Raw genomic sequence first — 27,746 nt, 5'->3', positions numbered from 1 at the left:
TTGCCTCTGTTAAGTGGGTGTAGGTTCTTCTGGTAAAAACACTAACATGTACGAAAACGTTTGACAGGCAATTTTGAATGCTGAGGATATGAGTGTAAGATAAACAAAGTCATACTCCAGGCAACAACATTCCCCCCAGGCTTAAATGTAATTGTAAAAAAATTCGGTGTTAATTGCAGTCCCTTCCCATATCCTTGTACCCCAGACAGAGCAGGAAACTGGGAGAGAAGAAGAAATAGATTAAGAGAAGGGACCTTAAATCATTTTACTTGTAATACCATTAATTTTTTATCCTTTTTCTGTTTATAGTAGAAAAAAGATTTTATTTATTTGAAAGGCAGAGTTTCAGAGAGAGAGAGAGAAGGAGAGGGAGAGATAGAGAGAGATATCTTCCATCTGCTGGTTCACTCCTCAAATGGCCACAATGGCTGGAGCTGACCCAAACTCTGTGTATAAGACCAAAATCAGTATTCATGTATCACTTGTTATCATGCCCACACCTTTTATCTTAATATTAACTCGGTAAATGTAGGCTTTTAATCTGGATAATTCGCATCTCAAAACTCATAATTTTTATGTTAGGTTGCTCCCTTTCAGCAAAAAAAAAAAAAAAAAAAAAAAGAACACTTATTTCAGTTTTTCATTTATTCAACTAATATTTATTGAGTTCTAGAGAAAAATAATTCAAAGTAAAGTTACAATCCCAAACTTCATGATCTATTTCTATATTCAAACCTCATTGCCCCTTTAAAATAATCCCTGTGGTTAGTCATTCTAGAAATTCCCTATCACTCAAATATTTTGGAAATGCTTTTGATTTCCAGAATTGCCTTTATAGTTTCCTCTTAACCTGCACCAAAATGTAAGTGAGTTACCTGCTATTTTGTCTTGCTTATTGATACTACAGACTAAAGTATGACAACTGTTTAATTTTGTTACTTTTTATGTAAATCTAGCATGAGTTCTATGAAAAAATTCCATTTTTTTCTAGCACTGGATGGCAGAATTCTTAGATTGTCATTTCTGCAACTCCTCAATAAATTTTAAAAGAAGCACTTATTTGTTTAGTCACTTTTAAAAACAGAGAACACTACTGATCTGTAGGCAAGCCTTCTTTACTTAGTCTGTGTCTGAATACAAAGGAGAATATGAAACGTATCATAAAATATGAAAAGAGAAAAAAGTCCCAAAGCGATGACAGTGTTTTAATTCATTGTTTAAGAGAATATTCACATATTATCATGAATTTTTGCCACTTGCTGCCTCTGTTTATACAATTCCTTGTCTTAGGTGTGGCTTCACTCCATTTCTGCCCAATTTAAGTGTCACTTTTATCCAGTATTCCTGATCTTTCCTATTATAATGATGCTGGATCATTTAAATTCTGAAGTGTAATAGAGTGACTTGGGATATACCTTTCTCTTTATTAGATATAAACTCCTTAAAAGCAGACCTTGTATATTTCACTGATGATTTTATCTCATAAAGTTCAATCACAATTAATATTAAATGTGTGAATGGATGAATAGATTACTGGGAAAGAATATTTTTATATATATGTATAAATATGATAAATTTACAGGTTGACATGCATTTATGTATATAATATTACAAAGAACAAAATAAGGGATCTATAAGAAAAATATCAGGGGAGAAAGGAAAATTATGAAAAGTCACAAATTTTAATTGTAAATGACAGAATATATGTTATGCATTGGCATATATCTGAGAGCAAAATAGATTTTTGCAAGAAGGAGGAAATTAGCCAAAATAAAATGTGTTTGAAACTCATGTGTTTTCAATTCCCACAATTCTGGAAATAACATGTTCTGAAAGGCAGAGGACAATCATGCTTTATACACTATAAAAACAGTTCCCGTCATAAAAATCAACAAGAAAGGGTTTCTAATATTTTCATCATTAAATACTGTCACATTTCAACTTACAATTTTCCAGGTACCAACAGAATATTGGACATACAGATCAAGGATTCATAAGACCTTATCACCTTGAATCAAGGATTTATTTGAAATCCTCCCCATTCTTTACTTCATATCAAGTAATATTTTTAAAGAAAGAATTAACACATTTTCCACAAGGGAGTTTGTAAAAGTAATACTTCCCATACTTTCCAATGCCTAAGAATAGCAAAGTGGTAAAAAGAGAATTAGATGATGAGGTTATTGAGTCTGTCAAAGACCTTCTTTCCAATGAAGATTCAGCTGATGATGCTTTTAAGAAGAGTGAACTGATTGTCGATGTCCAAGAAGAGAAAGATACAGATGCTGAAGAAGCCTCTGAAATAGAAGATGAAAGACCAGCCTGGAATAGTAAGCTACAATACATCCTGGCCCAAGTTGGATTTTCTGTAGGCTTAGGGAATGTGTGGCGATTCCCATACTTATGTCAGAAGAATGGAGGTGGTAAGTTTTTATTTTTATTTATTTATTTCGTGTGTGTGTGTGTGTGTGTGTGTGTGTGATTAACTACGATAGTAAATTGCAGTTGGTTGTCTTAAGTAGCTCTGATTGCTGTTGCCATCTCATTATTTTTGAAACTATGAATTCCATTGAAAAGCTAGAGACTCCTTTGTGGGAAGTGTGCCCAGCTCTGTTTTCAGATTAGGTTTCCAGAGGAGCAGACTGGCTTGCTACAAATACTCAGTGATTGCTTAAGGGTAACACATTTTCAGATTCTTTCTGTGGATGCTATGAACATCTTTGATTTATTGACTTGAACTTCTCTAACAAATGTTGCATCCTTTGTGCTTGTCAGTTATTCCCTTTGAAGAATGACCTAAAGCTTCTCATGTAAGACAAACTGGTGAAGGAAGACAGAATTTTCTCTCCATGACTTATTAAATCTGAGTTTTAAGTTGCCTCACTCTTCAAAAAAGCAAAAATGACATGTAATTTAGAATGATTATGGTCTTCAAATGCTGACCAGAACTCTTAGATCCCAGTAGAAGGAATGTACCCAGGTAATTAATATAATGCCAGTCATTCTTCATCCTTATCTTACATATTTAGCTTTCAATTCTGTAGTATTTTGGAATAATGTTCCATTTCAAAGAAAGTTTTAACAAAATTAAGATTCTTCATTTTAAGCAAAAGTATCTGCACTTTCTTTGATATTCTTGCTTGTGTGTTAATGCATATAATAAGAAAGGCTTAGTTAGCAAAAATTCTCCAAAAAGTCTAGGAAAATTCTTTACAAAGGAAGAAATTGTTTATATATGATACTAGTGCCATAGTACATTAAAATCAAACTAACTGTTCAATTAACTAATGTTTGAGTTGAAATTTTACTATCTATGTACATGAAGGCTATTAAAATAAATGTGACTAGATACTCTATATTTCATAATTCATGAGTTTCAACACAGAAAGGTCACAAAGAAAATTGTGGTGGTGAGTCCAGTCTATGGTAGTTTTATTGACTGGACAAATGTGCTTTTATTTCTAATACAGTTGTAATCTATAAGCCTTATGTCAAATGAAATGTAGCAATTCATATGCAAATCCTTTTAAATATACTTATTTATTTATTTATTTATTTGAAAGACAGAAGGATGGGGTGGGGAGCAGAGAGAGAGAGAGGGAGATCTTCCATTCACTGCTTCACTTCCCAAATACACATAACAGCCAGGGCTGGGCCAGGCTGAATCCAGGAACCAATGACTCCATCTCTGTCTCTCACATGGATGGCAGGAATCCAAGTACTTGGATCATCATCCATGGCCTCCTTGGGAGGCTGGATTAGAAACAGAAGAGCTTGGACTTCAACAAGCACTTTTATATGGGATGTGGGTGTCCCAAGCTGTGACAACCCATAGTGCCACAACACTACCTTAGAAATTATTTGTATCCTCCCAAAGATTAAAAAAATGGTATTATGGTGAAAAAATATGTTTTTTAGTTAATTCAAACAGGTACAAAGGAAGAGGTTTGTTAAAAAATAGCTTATTTGACAAATATGCCTGGAAGCAAGAATCAATACATGAACTTGGTGGTGTCCTGCCTATCACTCTACTGAAATTGTGAGCTCCTCATCTATTCTGTAACCTCACATATGAATTATTTATCAAATCAGCTATAAGCAACTGCACACTACTGTGCTTTTTTGTTCCTCACAAATAATTCCATTTGCCAAGAGTAGCAAAAAGTGAATTCTGATTTTGAAAATTTTCACCTTGAAAACTCTCCCAGCCATACAGTTAAGGCTGTTTTGGTTGAAAGGTTGCTTTCCCTTTAGTATAATATATGTCTTGGTAGGAAGCTCTGAAATAGATATTCCCTATTCACTACCAGGTTATTAGCAAAAATGGCTCTTCCATCATATATTCAAATATAAAAAATCAATTTACTCTTCCTATAATTGGTTCCTCTTTTCTAGCTGCCAATACAGCATTATTAGCATGTGTTATAAAATATCAGTGGATTTTATTATTTCAGGATGCCATTAGAGTACCAAATATTTTACTAATGAACCTGAAATGTAGCATTGATTTTTCTAGGTATCTGAGGATTATCCTCCAGCTGTTTAGCTGAACAGTTTCAGCTACTGAGGTCTTATTCTGTAATCATTTGATGCAGTTTTTGGATAATAGATAAACCAATATAAGTTGGCTTGTCTGACTTCTCACAACTTAACTCACTTCTTCAGGCTCCATTTCCAAACCTGTGAAATGTGGGGGGAGGTTGTAGTGATTGTATTTCCCTTGCTGGATTCTTTATCATATATAAATGAATGACTGCATATAATGTGCTTAGAAATATATCTGTTAAATAGTAAATACTACCATAGTAAATATTATATTTTGTCTATGGTTTTTAAATATGAGGACTAATGTTAGAATAATTTGAGTTAGAAGAAAAGCCAGGTATCTAATAGCATGTCATGTACACATAATTGCAGAAATAAATCCCAATAAATCCAGTGTTAATTCTCTCTCCCCCCACCACCTTTATTCTTGTTCACAGTCATTCACATGCATATACACCCACTCAAAATCTAAAATTTGATGCAAGTGTTAAAATTTTTCTTTCAGTCCTTTGGGAAGCACTTTCAATGTTAGCAGTCCCTGAACATTGCAAATCAATTTGGGAATAAAATCTTGATAACTTTGTATTGTTTTGCAAGCTCATATATTCATGCTGCATGATGCATGCTGCTTTGTGAAAATAACTAAAGTCTGGGCTGGCGCTGCGGCTCACTAGGCTCATCCTTCGCCTGCACCCTGGGGTTCTAGTCCCTGTTGGGGTGCCTGATTCTGTCCAGGTTGCTCCTCCTCCAGTCCAGCTCTCTGCTGTGGCCCGGGAGTACAGTGGAGAATGGCCCAAGTGCTTGGGCCCTGCACCCACATGGGAGACCAGGAGGAAGCACCTGGCTCCTGGCTTCGGGCCAGCACGCTGCAATTTGGGGGGGTGAACCAACGGGAGGAAGACTTTTCTCTCTGTCTCTCTCTCTCTCACTAACTCTGCCTGTCAAAAAAAATTAATAAATAAAAAAATTAAAAAAAAAAACAATTAAAGTCTGATCCTTTATAGCATGGTAGATTATGTACAAACCACTATTTTAAAGTCCTTAAATAATCATTGTTATCATTGCATAAGAGTGTAGATAATTGAGAGAAATAATTTGAGAAACTATATTACCATTTACTAATCACTACTCTTATGTCTTTATCTGTGATTTAGATGAAAAAATATTTGTTTTTAACTATGGAAACATTACCACACAGATGATAATACACACATTTTTAATCAGACATTGAATGTTTAGTTTCTCAATCACTCTCACACCCCTTCTTAGAATTTTAAAAAATAAAACAAAAATTTCCCTCCTGGAGTGTACTTTATTATGTATTAAATATGAGAAAAAAGACCTTTTTTTCTGGTAGAAGATATTATACTTTTTAATTTTTTTCTGTTTAGGTCTGTTCTTTTAATTTCAGAAAAAAAGAGTCACTTTTAATTTCCTACAACTCAATCTCATTTATCAGACTTGGGATGAAGGATTTAAATGGATTGGATAACACAATAAAGGACTTCATAAACCATATATGAATGAAATTTCTAGGATTTTTCAGAACCTAATCCAGAACAGAATTCATTTTAAAGAATCAGTTATTTTCATGGAAAATGAAGCTGTCTTACCTTTTCAATAAAATGAAAAATTTCATTAATATATTTATCAAAATTATTTTATATCGAAAACTCTTTTAGCAAGTTTAAGTTTCAAAATCTTAAATGTATAAAGTAATGAAATGGCATTTTATGTAAATTTCCTCTGCACATTACATTGAATCTCAAATAGGGTCTTTCATGAAATGATCAGAGTTACTGAATTCTTTATTGTGACTACTGAAAATATAATCTATTTTATTTGTTTCTCTCTCTGCAGGTGCATATCTTTTACCATACTTAATACTACTCCTGGTAATAGGTATTCCCCTTTTTTTCCTGGAACTTTCTGTGGGTCAGAGAATCCGGCGAGGAAGCATTGGTGTATGGAATTACATAAGCCCAAAACTGGGTGGGATTGGATTTGCAAGTTGTGTAGTAAGTTTCCTATTGTGGTGTATACTATTATCTTTACAAGGCTTGCAATTGTAAAATTGACATTTAAGTAGATTTTCACTCAGCATGTGCTTTTTCGCAACTTAGTCATGTTTTTAAAAACGCTACTGGAGTACGTATTAGCACACAAAATAAATTGTAAATATTGCTGTAATTTAGTATTGTTAATGCATGTTCTGAGGTCTGTAAGAGAGATTGTTTTTAGAGACGACCATGTGTTTCACATAAAAAGGAAAGAGGAGGATTTTCAAAATGTTAAATGAAAATTTGTGCATTTGATCTCACCATTTTAAAGAAAGAGGCATGAAGGATTTCATGTTAACTATATTGTTTTATTTTGCAGGTGTGTTATTTTGTGGCTCTCTACTACAATGTCATCATTGGCTGGAGTTTGTTTTATTTTTCTCAGTCTTTTCAGCAACCTCTACCTTGGGATCAGTGTCCTTTGGTGAAAAATGCTTCTCACACTTGTAAGACATGTGCTGAGTAATGTTTTTGTATTTAAAGATTAGAAAATTACTAAAGGCACAAACTTCAAAATTTTTTTTCTTTAATGAAGGAAAATTTTCAAAATCATCATAACAGACTCTCCTCACTTTTAGGACTCATACACTTTGAGAAAATTTTGGCATCATCTAATTTTACCAGGTTATTTTACTATGCCCTATGACAAAACAGCCAAATTTTCTAAGTCTTAAATTGCTAACTTAGACAATCTTTTATTTTGTACTCTCTAACTGATGTTTTACATTTTCATTGACATCCACAGAAATGGAACCAAAGAAAATAATTTAAATTGAAATAACTGCTTTTATACCTTAGCCTGTTGTTTTGTAGTCCCCCATTGTTTTTTAAATACTGTGAAATAAAGGGAGAATGAATCCTTATAGGAGCAGCACCCAGTAAGTAAAGCATTTAACTCAATTATAGAGTTCAAAATTTTCTAGTGACCACATTTAGGAAAAGTTGCAAAGAAAGAAATAAAATATTTTATTTAATTTAACATATCCAAACATCCAATTTCAACATATAATTAATATAAACATTACTAATATAACAGTTTACATTATTTTTCTTATATTCAATCTGAAATCCAGTTCCAGTTTTATGTTTGGGGCAATGAATTTGATTTGTAATTGCATTAGTAAGCCCACATATTCTTTCTTCAAAAATAAGTAATAAGAAATACCAAAGAGGATCCATGTCTGTTGGTTTTTCAAATTTTTGGACAGTTGAATTTTTTATTCTTCATTTTGAGTTTAAATACTGCTGTATAATAGTTTTCCTTTCTTGAAAACGTTAATAATTCATTTCTAAGCTTACTGGGGAAAAACTGTCTCATTTCCCTTTATTGCTTGACACAATTGTGTCATCTTTCTTCCTACAGTTGTAGAGCCAGAATGTGAAAAAAGTTCCGCTACCACCTATTACTGGTACAGAGAAGCACTGAATATTTCCAGTTCCATTTCTGAAAGTGGAGGCCTGAACTGGAAGATGACCATCTGTTTGCTGGCTGCGTGGGTCATGGTTTGCTTGGCCATGATCAAAGGCATTCAGTCTTCTGGAAAAGTTAGTATTGTTAGAGCCCTTCCTGATTCTGCTGATCACCATTCCTAGGCACGACACCCCCCTTAAGCTCTGTTAGAGATCTCTGCATGCAATTAGCAAGTAACACCTCATTGTAGGTAGTCAACTAAAGGTTAGTAAGAAAATGATGCTTCTAAAAATGTGTTTAGGATGAGGAAATAATATAAAGATTCAGTGTGTTTTTGTGATATCTAAGATCATTTATAACCTTTCCTGTCATTTATAATCTTGCCTATTTCAACAAATCTTTAATTTTTTTGTCAACACTTAAAAGTCCTCTCTTTTTGCTATTCAATTGACCCTAATGTTTTAATTCTCTGACCACTGATGAGTTCAAGTCATGGAAATTGGTTAAAGTGGCAAAATGAAGAATGCATGTATTCTGTTTGTTTTATACTATTATTCTCTTTCACACTTAGTGTTCTAAAGGAATAGTTGCATAAAGAATTTTAAAATAGTGTAGTGTTGAGTGTTTCTTAAAGCTCTGAACATCCTAAGGTAGTTATGATAATCCTGACAAAGAATCTGGAGGAATGTAAAAGACTCAAGAGCATGCCAGCATGGCACACTGAAGATGTAAAAAGGCTGTGATTGAAAAAGATGTGAGGTGATTTCTACCTGTGCTGATTTATTATGTTTTGAAGGATGCATTAGGAAAGTGCTTGCTATTCACTATTTTGCTTTCATATTGCCTTTTTCCTCCATTATCACTGCTGTTGCCTTTGAGGTCTTTATGTCTGTTAGCTGAACCATAGCAAGAATTTATTGTTGACTTTTCTCTCTGTCTCTCTGCCCCTTAACAGTCCATCTCTACTATTTTTCTTGCCAAAGCATAGCTCTGATCCTATAATTTTCAGGCTAAGTCTTTACCTATATACGTATAGTAGTAGGCATGAGAATGGTAGTTAATAAATTAATAAATGATAGGGGTAGATATGTTTCTGACAATGATTATAGCAAGAACAATTACAGGCCGATATTTAATACTTATTATTATGCACCATACACTATGATACATACTTTATATATTTTATCTCATTTAATTCTTTTTTTAAAATGATTTATTTGGGGTTATTTGACAGGTAGAGTTACAGAAAGAGAGGGAGACAGAGATTAAGAGAGAGAGCTCTTCCACCCTCCAGTTCACTCCCCAAATGGCCACACTGGCTGGGCCTGGGCCATGCCGAAGCCAGGAGCCTAGAATCCCATCCAAGTCTGCCACCTGGGTGGAGGAGGCCCAAGCACTTCCACTGCTTTCCCAAGTGCTTTAGCAGGGAACTGTATTGGTAGTACAACAGCTGGGTTGACCTGCTGTGCCACAACATTGGCCCCTATCACATTTAATTCTAAAATAACACTAAGAAGTAATTGCTACTTTCAGATTTGTTTTACAGATTAAAAAAAAAAAAAAAACAGGTTTGAGAAATCAGGTAACTTCACAAAAATTTCAAGACTAGTAAATCCTAATACTTGGAGTGAAATACAAGTCTATCTGAATCTAGAGCCATGTTCTTCAATTTCAATATCACAATGTTTCTCACTTTCATATTTGTTGCTACCAACTGATAGACTCTTTCATGAAAGACCTCTGTAATATTCTTTGCTTTCTGATACTTTCTAATTTAATTAGAATATTTGATGATTTGTTTGAGTGGCAAATCATAGCTAATTTTATATTTACCCTCCTGGTGGAAATTCTGTATAGTACTTGGGCCCCTGTTTTCCACATGGGAGACCTAGATGGAGTTCCTGGCTCCTGTCTTTGGTCTGACCCAGCCCTGGCCATTGTGGCCATTTGGGGAGTGAACCAGTGGATGGAATTTCTCTTTCTGTCTCTCCCTCTCTTGTCACTCTGCCTTTCAAATAAATAAATCTAAGAATATTGTCTACAATTACATTTAGACTAGCATATAAAGTGTATAGGAAACATAGGTGAATTTTGTTTGTACACTTAGGACCATCTACCAAAATATAATTTTTCTGCACATATTCCAATTCCAAAAAAAAAAAATCTGAAATCCAAAACACTTTGTATTCCAAGTATTTTGCTTAAGGGATGTTCAACTTGTACTACTCTGCTGTTATTATTACCACTATGCTAAATACATCACATACATTTCTACTGGCCAGATGGTTTTCATGTTTTTATACTCATTTTACAGCAAAGTTGACAAGCTTAGGAAGAATAAATAATTGGCCAGCATTGAGCAACTGCTAAATAACAGAGCAAAATGTAGGCTATAAAATTTCTAAAAGATTGAGTCTTTTTTTGCAGGTATTTTTATAATAAACATTTTAATATGTAAGAAAAAATAAGGAATTATATTTTCTATTTTTAAATAATTAAAATGAAAATACATAGCATTTAGTTGATTAATAACTAATCTCTCTGCTTAATCTATTTTATTTCTTTTTTAAATTTTTATATTTTATTAGAGAGAGAGACAGAGATAGAGAGAGAGGTCTTCCATCCACAGTTTCAATCCCCAGATGACTGCAACAAAGCCAGCAGCCAGGAGCTTCCTCAAGGTCTCCCACATGGTTGCAGGGACACCAGCACTTGGGCCATTCTCTGCTGCTTTCTCAGGTGTATTAGCAGGGAGGTGGATCAGAAGTGGAGCAGCTAGGACATGAACTAGTGCCCATATGCGATGCTGGCTTTGCAGGTGATGGCTTTACCTGGTACACCACAATGCCGGACCCAATGTGTTTTTCAAAGGTGTTTTATTTCTCAAAAGCCAACAGGACTTAAAAATCATACAAAGGAATGTGTTTCATATTTATTTTCCAATTCTAAAAATGTGTACTTCTTGGACAATATAGTGGCTATGCATTCATGAAGTTATTTATTTAACAAATATTTATTAAATACTTATTGTATCTCAGTCACTGATCTAATTCTGGAAGTATAGCAACTAGCTTTATGATTTGCACAATGTCTTGTCTGTTTTGTTTTTCAACAGAAATCAAATGTAGTGACAGGTGTCCTAAAATATCGCTAATCTCACTTATTTTTCAAGTGAAAATGAAGGCTACATATTTATATTCTGGAGAGGCTGATTATGCTTTTCTAATTAAAATAATACCTTCAAATTTTACATGTATGTTTTGCTTCATAATTTTATTTTTATACTCTCTATAATTTCAACTTAAGCATGAAGAGAGGAAAAGATTCATCTTGTACTTATATTTTTCCAAGCAGAAAAACTCCAACACATCCTTAACATGTTCTTTTCCCCGTGTCCCACAACCAACTTCTTGCCAAGTCCAACTGATTCTACCACAGGAATCTCACATCTGTCCCCTCGTTTCCATTCTTGGTGATCTGTCACCTGTTTCCATGACAATAGTTTCCTCTTGTATCTTGCCTTCTGACTATCTCTGTCATTTCTCCCATGCATCCCAGATATCCATCATCTACTCTGCTTCCACAGTGATCTTTCCAAAGATCTGATGGTGATACTGAAAAGATACGCATCTTTGAATGTTCTACTCTTTGCCTATCACTGCCCACAGATCCTTCAGCATCTGCAATCAACTGGCATTTCATGCTTCATCTCCCACAAGCTGCACAAACTATATGTAAAACTCACAGGAGTACTCAGCAGTCTGGATTTTGCATAGGCTCTCTTTCGTGCTTGCCTAAAATGTTCTCTCTCAAATTTCTAGCACACAACTCTTCAACCATCAAACTCTAGTTCAAATGTTACCTCCTATGTGAAATCTTTCAAATCCAGGACAATTTAAATGGCTGCCTCTATGCTATTATGTACTTTCTACGTGCTTCTATTACTGACTTAAATTGTAATTATCCATCTCACTCATTAAGCTATGAATTCCATGATGGCAAGACTGTGTCATATTATTCTTGGCACACTCTAAAACATTGTGTATTAAGAGAGGATTTATGGGAAGTTAAATTTTTCTTTAAGAACTCATTTTCTAAAAGAAATTTGAATTATGTAGTATTTTAAAACTATATACTAATTATATAATCAGCCTTATTTCAACTCTGGCTTATAAATTCAACAAACATATGAGCTCTTAAATACACTGATGTGGATTCTGTGATAAGACTCTAATTTAGCTTTATAAGGATGGACAGAAACTTTCCAATCGCATAATATGGAGAAAAACAAGTCACAATTTTAAACATGTAAATGGAATTAAGATCACAACTTCAATTTCATTCTTCTATGACCAGATGAAAATACAAAATATCCAAACATTAAATGCCCAGATTTAAAAGGATGTATGAGGGTTCTTTTTAAAAATTCATGGCAAATGGAATTAAAACTTAATATACACATTTCACAAATATTTTGAAGTACCCTATTGTTTAAGTCGGCACTTTATGGAGACATTTATTTTTTAAATTTTAATTTACTTGACAGGCAGAGAGACAGACATCTGAAGAGCACACATATTCTCTGATTCACTCCAAATGCCTGCAATAGCCAGGCAGAAGCCAGGCACCAGGAATGCAACACTGATCTCCCAAGTGGGTTATCACTACTGCCTCCCACTTGCATTAGCAGGAAGCTGGTGTCAGGAGCTGGATCTGGGCATCAAACCCATGTACTCTGGATGTGGTATATGGGCATCTAACTGTTGAGCTAAATGCCCACTTTCCATGTTGTTTTTAAATATAAATTCTTTGGACTTAATCATATGTCTTTAATTTTAGCATACCAAAAGAATCAGCTTCAAGTACATTGAATCCAACTTATATACACCCCAAACTCTTTCTCCTTACCATCCCTTATTTTATGATTTGCTGTCTAAAATTATTTTATGAAGTCGCTTATTGTTTGCCTTCTTCTGCCACTAGAGTGAAAACTGTGAGGATAGACACATCATCTGGCTTGAAGCTTTAATATTTGCAAAGGAGAATCATAAAGGAGAGAGCTGTAATTCAAGTGAGATAAAAGTACCTCACAAATTTAAAGAGTGCTAAATGTTGGGCTGGTGTTGTGGCACGGTGGGTTAGGTCCCCACTTGGGACATTAGCATCCCTTATTGGAGTGCTGGTTCAGGTCTTGGATCCTTGGCTTCTGATCCTGGTTCCTGCTAACACATCCTGGAAAGCAGCAGGTGATGGCTTCAGTGCTTGGTTTCCTGCCACCCATGTGAGAGACCTGGATGGATTTGCAGACTCCTGAGCCATTGAAAGCTATTGTGTACGTTAGGGGACTGAACCAGCAGATGGAAGATGTCTTTCTGTCTCTCTCTTTCTTCCTGTATGTTTCTCTTCTCTCTCTTGCTTTGCCTTTCAAGCAGATGAAAATAAACTGTCTTGTTTTCCAGTGTAGGGGACTAATAAATATAAATAATTCCAACAGTGCTAAGTGATGCTAAAACAAGCAAAATCAAGGTGATATCACTGAAGGTTGCTGGGGTGGGTGGGGATCAGGGGCAATGGAGAAAACAGGATGGAAAAAGTATAGCCTTGTGTTGGATGGTCAGTGAGAACCTTCAGGAGACGACGAAGATGAGAATCACGTGCAGAAGAGGGAGATGAGAGGACCCATCCTTTCTCTGCCCCCAAGGCTGACTGGACTAGGTATCCTCACAAGATAGCAAGAGCTTGAAGGGCTGGAGATCAGCAAGGAACCGGGGTGGGGTGGGGCTGGGGTGATTTGGAGGACATTTAGGCAGGCACTCTAGTTAAGGCTCTGCAGGTCAGAGGAAGGAATCAGCATTTTATTCCAATGGTATTAAGACATTCTTGGAGTGTTTTAAACAGGGTATGATATAACCTTAGTAGTAGTATGGAAACCCAGTTAGGAGAGGTTATTTATTTATTTTTAATTACTAGAGAGGAGTTCCAACTGCTGGTTGATTCCCCAAATACGGCAAGGTCTGGGGCTGGGGCCACAGCTGGGACCTGGGTCCTCAATTCAAGCTTCCATGGAGGTAGCAGGAGCTGAATTGAGCTATCCCTCCTGCGTCCCAGGGTATGCATTAGCTGGAAGCTGGAGTCAGGAGCCAGAGCTAGGAATGTTAAATTCAGCTGCCCATTAGGCTTATTCTTGTCCCAGGAGAACATTATCTGTTACTTGTAGATGTTTGATTTAGCAATCAGATGAATGGTGGGAGTCCATTTTCTGAAATGGACATAGGTGGGAACAACTTTGGGGAAATTCAAAAGTTCATTTCTGGACCCGAAAAAATTTGTCTGGGAGTCGGTGAATGGTATGAAAAGGAGAGTTCCTTTTCAGTGATTAGAAAGTTACTGGGGAGAAAAAAAAAAAAAAAAAGAGGTGAAGTAGAAGGTAAAGCATTATTTTTTTAACTGTTCAGAACTGAAGCAGACTTAGCATTGGGACCATTCTGTACTTTGGAAAGCTTTGTAGAATTGTAATGAAACTTCGTTTAAAATATACCTTGTGTTTTTGCTAATTAAGATAATATAAGTGGAGTGGGCTCTAGGCTTATGTTAGGACACTACTTGGGACACTCTCATTCAATAGTCGGTGCCTGATTTGAGTACAGGTTTCTCTGCTTCCAATCCAGTTTTCTTAAAATGTGCACCTTGGGAGGCAGCAGATGAAGGCAGACGTGTCCCCGCCATCCACAGGGACACCCAGATTGAGTTCCCAGCTCCTGGCTGTGGCCTGGCCCAGTCCTGATTATTCAGGACATTTGGGGAGTAAATGAGTGGATAGATCTCCATCTGTCTCTTTCTGTCTGTCTGCCTTTCAAATTAAAAAATAAGCAAAAAATAGGCGGGCACCTCGGCTCAGTAGGCTAATCCTCTGCCTATGGTGCTGGCACACCGGTTTCTAGTTCCGGTTGGGGCACTGGATTCTGTCCCGGTTGCCCCTCTCCAGTCCAGCTCTCTGCTGTGGCCAGGGAGTGCAGTGGAGGATGGCCCAAGTGCTTGGGCCCTGCACCCCATGGGAGACCAGGAGAAGCACCTGGCTCCTGGCTTTGGATCAGCGCGGTGCGCCGGCCGCAGCACACCGGCCTTGGTGGCCATTGGAGGGTGAACCAATGGTAAAAGAAGACTTTTCTCTCTGTCTCTCTCTCTCACTGTCCACTCTGCCTGTCAAAATATATATATATAAGCAAAAGGTAAAATGACAAAAGTAGGATTTGTTAGGGAGTTAGAACCTGTTCATTTCTCTCTTAAGTATTGCTTGTTTTATGAACTTTAAGGAATAGACACTATTCATGCTACACTATACCTATGGATTAGTTCAAAGTAGATTAAATGCAGACTTAAAAAATTTTTTCATCTGGGGCCAGCATTGTGGTGTAGTGGGTAAAGTTGCTACCTGTGATGCCTGTGATACCATATAGGCACTAGTTGGAGTCTCTGCTGCTCCACTTCTAATCCAGCTCCCTGCTAACCGCCTGGGAATAGCAGTGGAGGATGGCCCAAGTGCATGGGCACCTCCCACCCACATGGGATACCCAGATGAAGCTCCTGGCTCCTGGCTTTGGCCTGGCTAATCCCCGGCCGTTGCAGCTTTCTGGCGAGTGAACCAGCAGATGGAAGGTTTTCTCTCTCTTTCTTCCCTCCCTCCCTCCAACTCTGAATTTCAAATAAATAAAATAAATCCTTAAAAATTTGTAAAATTAATACTTACATAAACCAATTAAGGCAAATTAGCTATTCTCAGATGGCTTTACAAGTTTTTAATAATAATATTAAAAACAGTAACTGTTAAAATATGGAATAGAACGTATTTAATCTTAACTACTGAAAAGAAATGTACTTGTGTGTTCACCTGTTTCTATTTTCCTTTCCTTGCAGATTATGTATTTTAGTTCTCTGTTCCCTTATGTAGTACTTATATGCTTCCTAATCAGAGCACTTCTTTTAAATGGTTCCATTGATGGCATCCGTCATATGTTCACACCCAAGGTATGTGCCATATTTCTGTTTAACATTTACAGTCATGAAAACATTTTGGGAATTGTTAAAATGTTCTCACAGTTACAGTTAAGGGCTAATTGTTCAAACATATGTACATTAGACTTAAATGTAGTTGTTATGTTAACCAGCCTGTAAAATCCAGAACTTTTATATAGCATCTATAATTACATCTGTTTGCCTTCAATTTTTAGTGTCCCATTTTGGCTCTGGAGTAAGACCATCAATATTTAAACTTCAAAAATCCGCGTTTGTAAATTAACCTCCAGTGATTACACTGATGTGTTTTAGAACTTTTCAGTCTTCATTTACTCTCCCATCTCTGTTTCAGTGATTCTTAACCTTTTTGTGGACCCCTTTGCAAAAATGAAAATAGGAATCCTTTTACCAGAAAAAAAAGAATGAACCTATTAATCTGTGTAGTGTCTCAGGAGAACGACAGATTACCTAAAGTCCATGGACTCAGGTTAAGAACTTCGTGGTAAAATTCTGTCTCAGAGAAAAATCAGTATTTTCTAGTTTCTGTTTTGTTTTGATTTGTGTGTCTTCCTGGGGTAAAATTTATAGTGGTCAGTTTGGGGCATTCTGTAACTTTTATCAATTCATGAACATCTCAGGAAAATTATCGTTAAGCTTCATAGAACTTACGCTCTGCCATTCAACTTAATGGAGCTGAACTCAATGCTGGACGCATTGAACCTGGTTAATCATAACTTGATTTCTGTCATACCCTATTACTTTGATTTGACAGGAAACAAAAATAAATTTTGGGGTGTATTTGTTTTATTCAACACAATGAAGTTGTACCTCCCTGTTAGTTTGCTATTAACATTGTCTTGGCTAACATAAAGGTACAAGTATATAAAGATAATTTAAAAACTAATATTAAAATTGGAAGTTATCTGAAGAAGGAGTGGCAGTCAGCATCATGCTGTAGGGTTTGGACAGGAGGGATTCGCTTCTCTGGAATTCTTTGTCACTCAGAGCAGCTGCCTTGATACTGTGTAAAAAAAGCTGTATTCTTTGCGTGTCTGGTTCTGAGTTGGTATTCATTCTGTAGCAGCAAAAGTGCTGACAGTGGCGTCTGGTTTTCTCGGCCAGTTCAAAGGATCTATTTCACAGAGTTGCTGGTACTTCTCCTTAGTGAACATGAGTTAAGATTCATGAATTCCGGTCATGTTAGAAATGAGATCTGCTTCAAATGGGCCGTATTTAATGATCAAAAATATTTATATTTATAATATCAAGCAAAAATACTTTCTGAGTTTAAAATAACCAAATTCGGTGTGAATCTCTAGAATATATCTCCACGTTGGCAATTACTTGGGAAACAGTTCTCTTTCATTTGGGATATGTGTATCTTTCACAACTTTAATGCTTCTATGTAATACTTTCATATTGCCTCAGTATTTAAAAATGCAGCACAAATTAGTATTATTTTTACTTGGACTAATGATCCTTATTAAAATGTTAATTCCTTCTGCAGCTTGCTTTTCGTTGTTAAGATGCTTTATATAGGTCACAGTAGGATGAGACATTTTCTGTAAGAATGACAAATAGCTGTAAATTATTTATTAGTTTATATTACTATGTGTGTGGAAGAAAGTATGCAATCACACAAAATACTACAGAATCAGTGAATGGATTTTTCAGAAATTGGAAGTCATCGGAATGCATTAGTAAATAGGTATTTTCTGCCATCTAGTGGGCAAAATTGAGAAAGACAATTAATGGTCTGGTACTGTAATACCTTAGTTGATTACGAATAAATTATAGACAATAATGATTATTTTTCATGAACACCTTTAAAAATTTTCAGTAATAATATTAAAATTAATTTAAGCAATGCATCCTAATATTTGATAGGGCATGGATTACAGAATTGACCTGTGTTTATATTTCACCTCTACACCCAAACTACTGTGTAACCTGCGCTAGGTTGCTTGACTGTTTCCTGATTCAGATGATAGTGCAACTTCTCCATGGATTTCTGTGATTAAGGGAGATGAACTAGTACAGTACTTATCAGTGTGTCCACCACTATAGTTCACATATGTTATCAATTAACAAACACACACTACTGTGGCTCTCATCTTTCTGTTGAGAAAGATGCAACCTAGAAGAGACATTTCACTTTTCCTAGAATGTACTACTTTAAAATTATTGAATATCAGAGTCAGGATCTTAAACTCTCTGGGAAACTCATGTTCTTAACCAAGTTTTATGTTGTTCCAAATAAAGACGATTTCATTGCAGTGGCAAAAAGAGATAGTATTCCAATTCAGCCAATACCACATATTACCAAAACCTAACTTACTTGATATTGAAGTCTACATAATTTATAGCTAGTATTAATTGTTCCATCAGAAGTTTTGATTATATACAGTAATAATTATAGAAGGAATAAACACAGTTTTTTGAAATATGTGTTCTGCACAGACTTAGAACACTAGGACTTTTCATCTGAAAGAGCATATATAGATGACATAGTTGAATTTCTACTATTTTTTAATGAAATGGTTTTCAGGAATCCATTGAATGAATGTCTATATGAACATGGAAAGTACACACAGTTCTACTGTACGGAGTTCATGATTATTATCTGCTGCTTACAACTGTAAGATTTCCATGAGAAAACACAAAACTTGGAGTATTACTTATTTAAGGGTTATTAAGAAGATGTAATGGGAAATAACTGTGTATGTGTGTGTGTGTGTGCTTTTCCAAAAAAATTTCCTATATAAGTAGAAAAATCTTCATGTAAGTAAAATCCCCATGTATGGGCTTGATAGTTTTCTTATTCTTCTTTATTTCTTTCCTAAAGAAATCCTAAAAATTAGTTACGTCTACATAAAAACAGGTCATCTCACAGATTTAAGCGACTTGTGGGTACATAAATGTTATTTTACCATATTTATCCAACAGACAAATTCCACAAGTTAATTATTCTGAAGTCTAACTGTGTAGCTGATCTCTGCTATGTTTGCTTTTAAACAGCTTGAAATAATGCTGGAGCCCAAGGTCTGGAGAGAAGCCGCTGCCCAGGTGTTCTTCGCCTTGGGTCTGGGATTTGGTGGTGTCATTGCATTTTCCAGCTACAACAAGAGAGACAACAACTGCCACTTTGATGCTGTCCTGGTGTCTTTCATCAACTTCTTCACCTCTGTCCTGGCAACGCTGGTGGTGTTTGCAGTTCTGGGGTTCAAAGCAAACGTTGTCAATGAGAAGTGCATCGCACAGTATGGATCTTTACTTCGATGAGCTTTTGATGGTACAATTATACACAAATTATACATCAAAGGACCCTGGGAGCTCATATGTATGCTTTCTTTTTCTATTTTTTCAGAAATTCCGAAATGATTGTCAAATTTTTGAAAATGGGAAACATCAGTGAGGATATTATTCCCCATCACATCAACCTTTCAGCTGTGACTGCAGAAGATTATCATTTGGTTTATGACATCATTCAAAAAGTGACGGAAGAAGAATTTCCTGCTCTTCGTCTCAATTCCTGCCAAATTGAAGATGAGCTAAATCAAGTTAGTAGTCCATGTTTGAGCAATAAAATGATTATCATTCAGTTACAATCTGCATTATCCAGCAGGCTGCTTTCATGAAAATGGCCTTTCAAATGCCTAGGAATGATTATGCTGTTTCAAAAATTCGTTCTTCATCTCAGTGAACGTGATGTCCTATATAACCCAGATACACTTTATTTTAAAAGCAATTTCAGGGGAGGACTTTGTGGCACAGCAGGTTAAGCCACCATTCAGAATGGCTGCATCCTTCCTGGAGTGCCTAGGTGGGAGTCCTGCCTCCACCTCTGATCCAGCTTCTTGCTAATGCACACACTGTGGTGGCAGAGGGTGATGGCTCAAGTACTTGTGCCCTTGCCACAGTTGGGAGACCTGTATGGAGTTTCTTGGCCCTGGCTTCTGCCTGGCCCAGTGCTGGCTGTGGCAGGAATTCGGGGAGTGAGCCACAGAATGGAAGATCTCTCTCTTTCTCTCTTTCAAGTAAATGAAAATAAATAAAAAATAGAACATTAAAACAGCCATGTACAAAAAATCATGAGCGAAGCCATCATTAATATAATAACCTAATTTACCTTAAGGGAACAGTTAACTAAATATCAATTTATTCTTCAAAGTTTTAAAAATGAATTCTGGTCTATTTTATTTATGAGATAACACAATCAACTTGGAGTTTTGTTAGATGGTCTCTTAGGAGAAGTAAGTTATTATTTCAGAATTCTATATCTGTGGCATTTATATATACACAAATCATCTCAAGTTAATATTTTCTAGGAATCACATTCCACTCTGTCTGGTTGGAGATTTTTACTTTTATCCACTTTGTTACTGATATTAACTGGAAATTCACTATGTCTCTTGAATTATGAACACCAGCATGTCAACTTGGACTTTTTGGCAGAGTAGTGGCAAGAGGAGAAATAGAAACAATGAAGATGTAGTTTTTTTAAACATTGAGCAGTGACTTTATAATCCAGTTATTCTATTCACATCTTTTTGCTTTGCATTCACATTTTTATCCAAACAATTTTATCATTCATAGTCTTTTTTATACCATTTGATTAATCTACTTTGAGGAATGGTAAAAAATAAATATTTTCTATTTTAATATATTAGTCAGAAATCATTGTATATGTATATATTTATATATTTACATGTATATTTATGTATCTGTGATAATAAATCTGTGATATGTCATGTATCTGTGATAATAAATCACTACTTATGTTCATAAATGTTAATAGAACCATAAAGTATTAAGTCTCTAATACTTATCTTTAATTTCATTTCACATGGACTTTTTTGCATTATCCTTGTTTTTTGTTTGTGTACTCCGGTATTTATGAGAAGATTTTCATTATTTGGATCTACTTGGTCTGAGTAAATCTGGGTTCTGAGAAAGAAAATATGTGGTTTAACAGGTCAAAGGCAGATGTTGGCATGTTTATCTCCAGTAGCCTCTGGCCATCGTTTGCAGATTGCCCTCGCCGTTGTCACTGATATACAGAGCCACAACTTAATATTGCCATGTTCTAATACTGCCATTTGTATGCCTTACAGGCTGTTCAGGGGACTGGCTTAGCTTTTATTGCCTTCACAGAAGCGATGACGCATTTCCCCGCATCTCCTTTCTGGTCTGTGATGTTTTTCCTCATGCTGGTGAACCTAGGGCTTGGCAGCATGTTTGGAACCATTGAAGGGATCATCACCCCTATTGTGGACACCTTCAAAGTGAGGAAGGAAATTCTTACTGGTAAGTTTGCAGTGTACGTAACTCTGTACTGAACTGATAGCGATCATTCTGTTCTTTGTGAGAGTTTGCAGATAGAAACAGAAAAGTTTTATGTTTTAGACTTTATTGATGTCTACTTATTCTGTTTATTAATATTTATTACATTTATATAATGTATATACTATATATTTAATGGATATTACATTTAATTATTACTTTATTATTTCACTACAGTAGTACTAGTACTGGTAATTAATGCCACTATAATGAATTGCTGACCCAAAAATAAAGTCATAGAATATTTATGCATAATCTTACATACAAGTCAAGTAATTAAATGGAACAGTTTGGGGGGCCAGCATTGTGGCATGCTGCTTTTGGACACTAGCATCCTATGTTAGAGAGCTGGCTCAAGTCCTGGATGCTCTGTTTCTAATCAATCGTTGGGCTAATGTGCCTGAAAAGGCAGCAGAAGATAGCCAAAATACCTGGGTCCTGCCACCTATGTGGGAGACCAGGATGGAGTTCCTTGCTCTGAATTTTGCCTGGCCAAGACCTGGGTATTGTAGCCATCTGGGGAATGATCCACTAGATGGGAGATTCTCTCTCTCTCTCTTTCTCTTATCCTTCCTCCCTCTCTCACCATCAATCTGTATTTCAAATAAATAAATAAATAAATCTTCAGAAAATGAATCAATTCTGATCCAATCATCTTTATCCAAAAAGTTCATTGTTGAAGTGAGAATACTGAAGCTTGTGTTCATATATACTAGCAATTGTGGTTTACTAATAGTTAATGTCTAAGAAGGAAGAAAAGGAAACCATCTTGTCAGTTTGGATGGTTGTTCATATGTCCAGTAGTCTGCACATTTTATTGAAATACTTCATCTGTACTGCATCTTCCTTGCATTTGAAGGAAATAATAGCAATGGTAAGAGACACAGAGATATGAAAGGGTCTCTTTTTCAAAAATAGTACTATTGAAATTAGAATCAGGTTGAGTAGATAAGACTTGTATCATGTAATATAATAGACTGACAGAGAACATTATGGAGATTTCACGTTGTAAGAATTCAAAAGAGATTTAGTTACCCAAATATATGATGGAACTGTCAGAGAATTGAATTGGGAAGTAGAAGGGCTTAAGCATGGGTCAGAGTGTAGCTTTAATGGACATAATCAATTAAGATAAAGAGAGCAGTAGGGAAGTTAGCCAGACCAGAAGTACAGGAACAAGACTTGAGTGATGTAAAAATAAGATTGAATAAAAAGATGCATAGGTGATCTTAAGCCCTAGGCAATGGTTCACAAGCTCTGTCAAGGTTTTTTATTTTAGCCCTGATAGATATAGCAATGATTTATGTGCAAATAGTTCTAAGATATATACCTTTTAAACTTGTTCTGCTAAATTTGCATGTGTGTATTAAAACAATTTAAGGTCAGCAATTTGTTTTGTGTATGTGTGTGTCTGTGTGTGTGTGTGTGTATAAATGTTCAACTTGGCTGAACAAAAACAAGAAACATCTTTATTTTTCCCCAGAAAGCAGTTTCTTCTGAATATTAATAGCCTGACTTATATGCTGGCTACAAAAAAGTCATCTCTGCATAATTATCCCCCTATATTCAATCCATCCCCCCATGGTAAAGAGCTTGCAAAATTAAAGAAAAAGGTAACAGTGTGGAGAGAAAATCACACATGGTAATATTTGCAGACTCCCACTGGAAAAGTTATTTGGAGAAAGCAAAGGAGAATGCACTGTTTACCCCCATTTCCTGTCCTTTGGATTCATACCTATATTTCAAGTTATATTTGACCTTGATGAAATGTTAACCTCATCACATTTGTTAGGTGAGGTTTTCTTTAACAATTCAGTGAGATTTAGGTAAGCGAATTACTCATTATCTTGTACTCTTACATTTCCAGCCAAACGCATACTATCTGTATTGCCGAGAAGGCACTTTCTTCCTATTTATGTTCTACTAGGGTGTAATTAGGAGAGAGTGGTCCAGGCTATTGAGTTAGACGGACTTGGTGCATCTCCAAGCTCTGCTACTTCCAGTCTCATGTTTTTGAGTACAGTACTTAAATTCTTCAGGGTAATTTCTCTCGTTTGTAGAATGGAAAGAATACACAAAATTAAATTAAATTAAATTGGGATGGTATAAAAGTTAAGTGAGATAATTAAAATGTCCTGGATACTCTGACAAACATTTGCAATCAATATGATGCCGTAGACTCCAGGTGAAGTGTTATTTCCTTTCCTACATTGTGTGTTTACAAATGAGAGTCATTTTCATGTGGTGTAACTCATAGCTCCAGTACAGTACTTAAGATGGAGAGGTAATGGGGTTAATTAATGCATACTTACTGATATTATTAGATAACCTTCATGGGATCGAATCCCTGGATATCTGTTCTTTCCTGTACTGCAGTCATTGCCTTACTGTTTTCAGTTTACTCATTTCTGTTAAAACGTGGTTGAGAAAGAGAATGTCTTTTCTGTCGTGGGTCTCCCTGCTAATGAGCATGAAAGTAGAAAGAATTCAAAATATAGGAATAGTGTATAGATTCTGAAAACCTCTCTTTCTAATTTAATGGTAGCTGGTCAAAGTTTATTCATTTGTTTCTTAAATATTACTTCAGAAATTCCTTTTAGATGAATCTAATTAGTTATTGCTTGCTGCTTTGATAATCAGTTTCTCAATGCTGTTATACTTAGTTTCCAAACTAATCTGTTCAAGTCAGATAAAGATATCTGTTCAGGTAAGATGGAGATAAAAATGTGGGCTTCATAAAGTTATTATAAGCCACATGGTCTCATTGTTAATTTAAAAATTCTGTATGAATATCAACACGATAGCATAATATTTAAAGGTAAAAAGGAACTATGGATACTTGATGACTGGAAAAGTTACTTTCCTATTAATCATGGGAGTAAGGTATGGAAATTTATACTTCTAAAATTTTTCTGTCAATTTTGCCCAATTTATTATTTGTGCTTGGGAAATATGTTTCTACAGTCTCAGAGATGAAGTATTGTCCTACAGTGAATTAATACTAAAGCTGGGGCTAATCTCAGGTAATTTAACTCAAAATATGTTGCAGTCCATCGTATATTCATAGTATCTGTTGCCTATTTATGTAACTGATTCAATATAAAAGTTTTAATAGAAGTTTGACTATGATAATTTTGTACTAAAATTTTTTGTTTTGTAAATTTAAAACTATTTGAAAATCAAAAAAGGCTTTTTTAAAAAAATTCACAATGAAGTTCAAAATATTTGACTCTGAATAGGGGCTAATTTTTTTATTTGTTCCTTTTGTCCAGTTATCTGCTGCCTTCTGGCATTTTGTATTGGCCTCATATTTGTGCAACGCTCTGGAAATTACTTTGTTACAATGTTTGATGATTATTCTGCTACACTGCCTCTGCTAATTGTAGTCATCTTGGAGAATATTGCTGTAAGCTTTGTTTATGGCATAGATAAGTAAGTATTTTTGCTTTTATGCATTCATTTTATACTCTGTTTTGAAAACACCAATTATCAGTATCTATTTAATTTAGAAGAAGAGGAAAATTAATTGAGAGGAGAAGGAGAATCGTTTGCAAAATCAAATCTCCTACAGGCCCTTTGCTCTTTCGGCAATTTTAGTAAAGTATATTTGCATATTAAATGGGCAGATAGAATCATGTAGACTGTAGCATTGTGCAGAATTCTGGAGCTTAGGCTTAAATCTGGTTATCAAAGAGTAGCTTTCAAGATCTAGTAAGTATTGGTTAATTTGTAAAAATCTAAAGTTCTTTTGAGTTATTATTGTATCTACATTTTACAAATAAGGAAAATAAGGCTTAGACAGTAACCAAGTGTGCTGATTATCACACAACTGGATAGATGGGACTGAGATGCATGGCCATTTATGCTTAACACTAAATCCTGTGTTCTAATCATTTTACTGGTCTGTTTGATGAGAAGAATGTGTATGCCATCATGCTTTATGTAGTAGGAATTTTGGGACATGATGTCTACTGATTGGTAAGTATGTATGTGTGCACATGTATGCGTGTGTGTGTATGCTACACAGCAGCTCCATATTTATATGGAGACATTACTTGAATTCACTATATGCCTAAATATCCAGTTATATACCTGCTTAGGTCAAAATATGTATTTGATATTAAAGAAAGCATCACAGTAATCTAGAAAAAAAGATAACTGAAGGATGGCTAGTGTTTTTTAAAAGTAATGGTTTAATTCACATATACATGGGCTGAAAGACAGTAACATCATCAATCTTATTATAGCACTGTGTTAAGAGTAGGAATAAATGCACCATGAGTGAAGACAAGAGCCATCATAAGCAACACAGAGAATATTACTAGCATTCAATGGTCTCTGTAACAAGCTTAGAGAATATATTTATTATTATTCTAAGTAGTTCTAGGTCAAGAAAGATAGAACATTTAACAGTCATGTATTATGTAGCAATAGTATTAACTGATGTCTGGCATAGAGTAAGTCTTAAGCCTGAAATGCCAGTTGAGATGCCTGCATCCTGCATTGGTGTGCCTGGATTCAAGTCTTGCTCTACTCCTGGTTACAAATTCCTGCTAATAACGTGCACCCAGGGTAGCAGCGCTAGCTATTGTGGGCATCTGGGAAGTGAGTCAGTGGATGTGAGATTTCTCTTTGTCTTTTTTTGTCTTCCTTTCAACTAAGTAAATTAAAATGGAAGAAAAATATATATAATCACCAAGATAACTTCATAAATAAAAAGCAAGTAGATTGAAAAAAAAATAAACCTCTGTGTGGTTGGCAAATAAGCATATGGAAAGATTATTAATAATACCATATATCATCAAGGAAATGAAAATTAAAACAACGAGATATAGCTACATGCATATTAGAATGCCCATTGAGAAATTTGACAACACAAAATGCTGATATACTGCTAATTAGAACGGAACAGTACAGCCCCTTTAGAAGACAGTTTCTACCCTAACAACACACAGGCTTACTGAATGATCTAGCAGTCACTCCTTTTCGATCAACATGAGTTGAAAACACATTCACGTAGCTTTATTCGTAATTACCAAAACTGGGAAACAATCAAGATCTCCTTGGATAAATAAAACAGTATGAGGAAATTTCAAAAACTCATGGAAAACAAACTTTAAAATATGTTTATTTTAGTGCAAATAGTTTTTGAAATCCTGGCACAGTATTTTCATAATATGCAATTTCCCATAAAATTCTGAAGAGCACTCACACATATACCCAAGCCATGGGATATTATTCAGTGCTAAAAAGAAACGATCCATGACACCAGATAAATATGAGGAAGAGAGCAGAGGTGGTCCAATACGAGGCCAGTCCTTGGTTGCTTTGCAGAAATAGAGAGGACATGCTTATCTCTCCCTCCTAAATATGCAGGGGAATTCACTTTTACTTAAGTATGATTAAGTCTTATGAGATATTATTTTAAGAAAAATACAGGAGCAGAATAATATCCCTACCAAGAAAATCACACAGCAAAATAAATTATAAACAATACTTCAAAATGATGTAGAAATAAAAAAGAGTTGCCAGGGGAGCCTGGAGGTTAATAATGGCTTTAGAGATATGTCAGTTAGTTTCAAATTGTGGATCTTCCTTCAATTCAAACAGACTGTAAAAGGAAGTAAGTTAAGAAACTATAAATCCTGATTAGGGGTATCTGATGATATTATTATCACAATAAAAACAAATAATTTTAATATACTTCAAACAGTGTGCTTATAGGATAGGAAGTTTTCAGTAGGAAGAGTCTTTTAAATGATTGGCTTTAAATGACTGGGTTTCACTAAATAAAAATCATATGTAACTAGTTTCACTTTATGTTACGTATTTCTTAATTTATAAGTCATCTTCTAATATTAATTTTTGATTCAATGTAGTGTGTCATAACACTGATTTAATGCACATTTTAAAATATAGCAAAATTAACTGAATAAATAATTAAATATTTTATTCTTACTTAGGTTTATGGAGGACCTAAAAGATATGCTGGGCTTTGCTCCAAGCAAATACTACTACTATATGTGGAAATATATTTCTCCTCTAATGCTAGTATCATTGCTAATAGCTAGCATTGTGAATATGGGACTAAGTCCTCCTGGCTATAATGCATGGATTGAAGATAAGGTAAAATAAAAAATAAAAGGTTAGATATTAAAAGGTGGACAAAATTGCTAGCTTAGAGGTTTTTGCCTTTTGTTTTCTTCACAGCATTTTTGATGTTTATTGAAAGATGTTGCTTTTATGTGAGAATCTTGAGATACATGTTTTATGTTCTAAACGTCTGTGTTTTGAATAAATTATGAATTTATCACATGGTGAACCCTAATTTTGTCCTTACCAAAACTGATTCATTAACATTATGAACTTGCAAT

The 27,746-nt window shown here is 35.2% G+C and overlaps 1 protein-coding gene across 2 annotated transcripts in view; it reads left to right on the top strand.

The window, feature by feature from the left end:
• Window positions 1–27,746, top strand: part of SLC6A15 (solute carrier family 6 member 15) — a 45,947-nt gene that overhangs the window by 16,617 nt on the left and 1,584 nt on the right. The window contains exons 1-11 of one of the 2 annotated variants that reach the window (XM_070051477.2): window positions 2,300–2,423; window positions 2,776–2,980; window positions 6,406–6,563; window positions 6,925–7,051; window positions 7,969–8,150; window positions 15,931–16,041; window positions 19,048–19,289; window positions 19,397–19,589; window positions 21,144–21,336; window positions 24,645–24,804; window positions 27,336–27,498. In XM_070051477.2, the coding sequence (XP_069907578.2) occupies window positions 2,971–2,980; window positions 6,406–6,563; window positions 6,925–7,051; window positions 7,969–8,150; window positions 15,931–16,041; window positions 19,048–19,289; window positions 19,397–19,589; window positions 21,144–21,336; window positions 24,645–24,804; window positions 27,336–27,498 (1,539 nt within the window). In that variant the 5' untranslated portion in view covers window positions 2,300–2,423; window positions 2,776–2,970. Of the gene's footprint in view, window positions 1–1,956; window positions 2,424–2,775; window positions 2,981–6,405; window positions 6,564–6,924; window positions 7,052–7,968; window positions 8,151–15,930; window positions 16,042–19,047; window positions 19,290–19,396; window positions 19,590–21,143; window positions 21,337–24,644; window positions 24,805–27,335; window positions 27,499–27,746 lie in introns of those variants that run through there. The other variant, XM_002711371.6, reaches the window with a different exon arrangement.

Source organism: Oryctolagus cuniculus, chromosome 11 (genome assembly GCF_051225735.1).
Source record: "Oryctolagus cuniculus isolate XC-2025 breed Fujian yellow rabbit chromosome 11, ASM5122573v1, whole genome shotgun sequence".
NCBI lineage: Eukaryota > Metazoa > Chordata > Mammalia > Lagomorpha > Leporidae > Oryctolagus > Oryctolagus cuniculus.
This window is presented reverse-complemented; position numbering and strand designations above follow the sequence as displayed.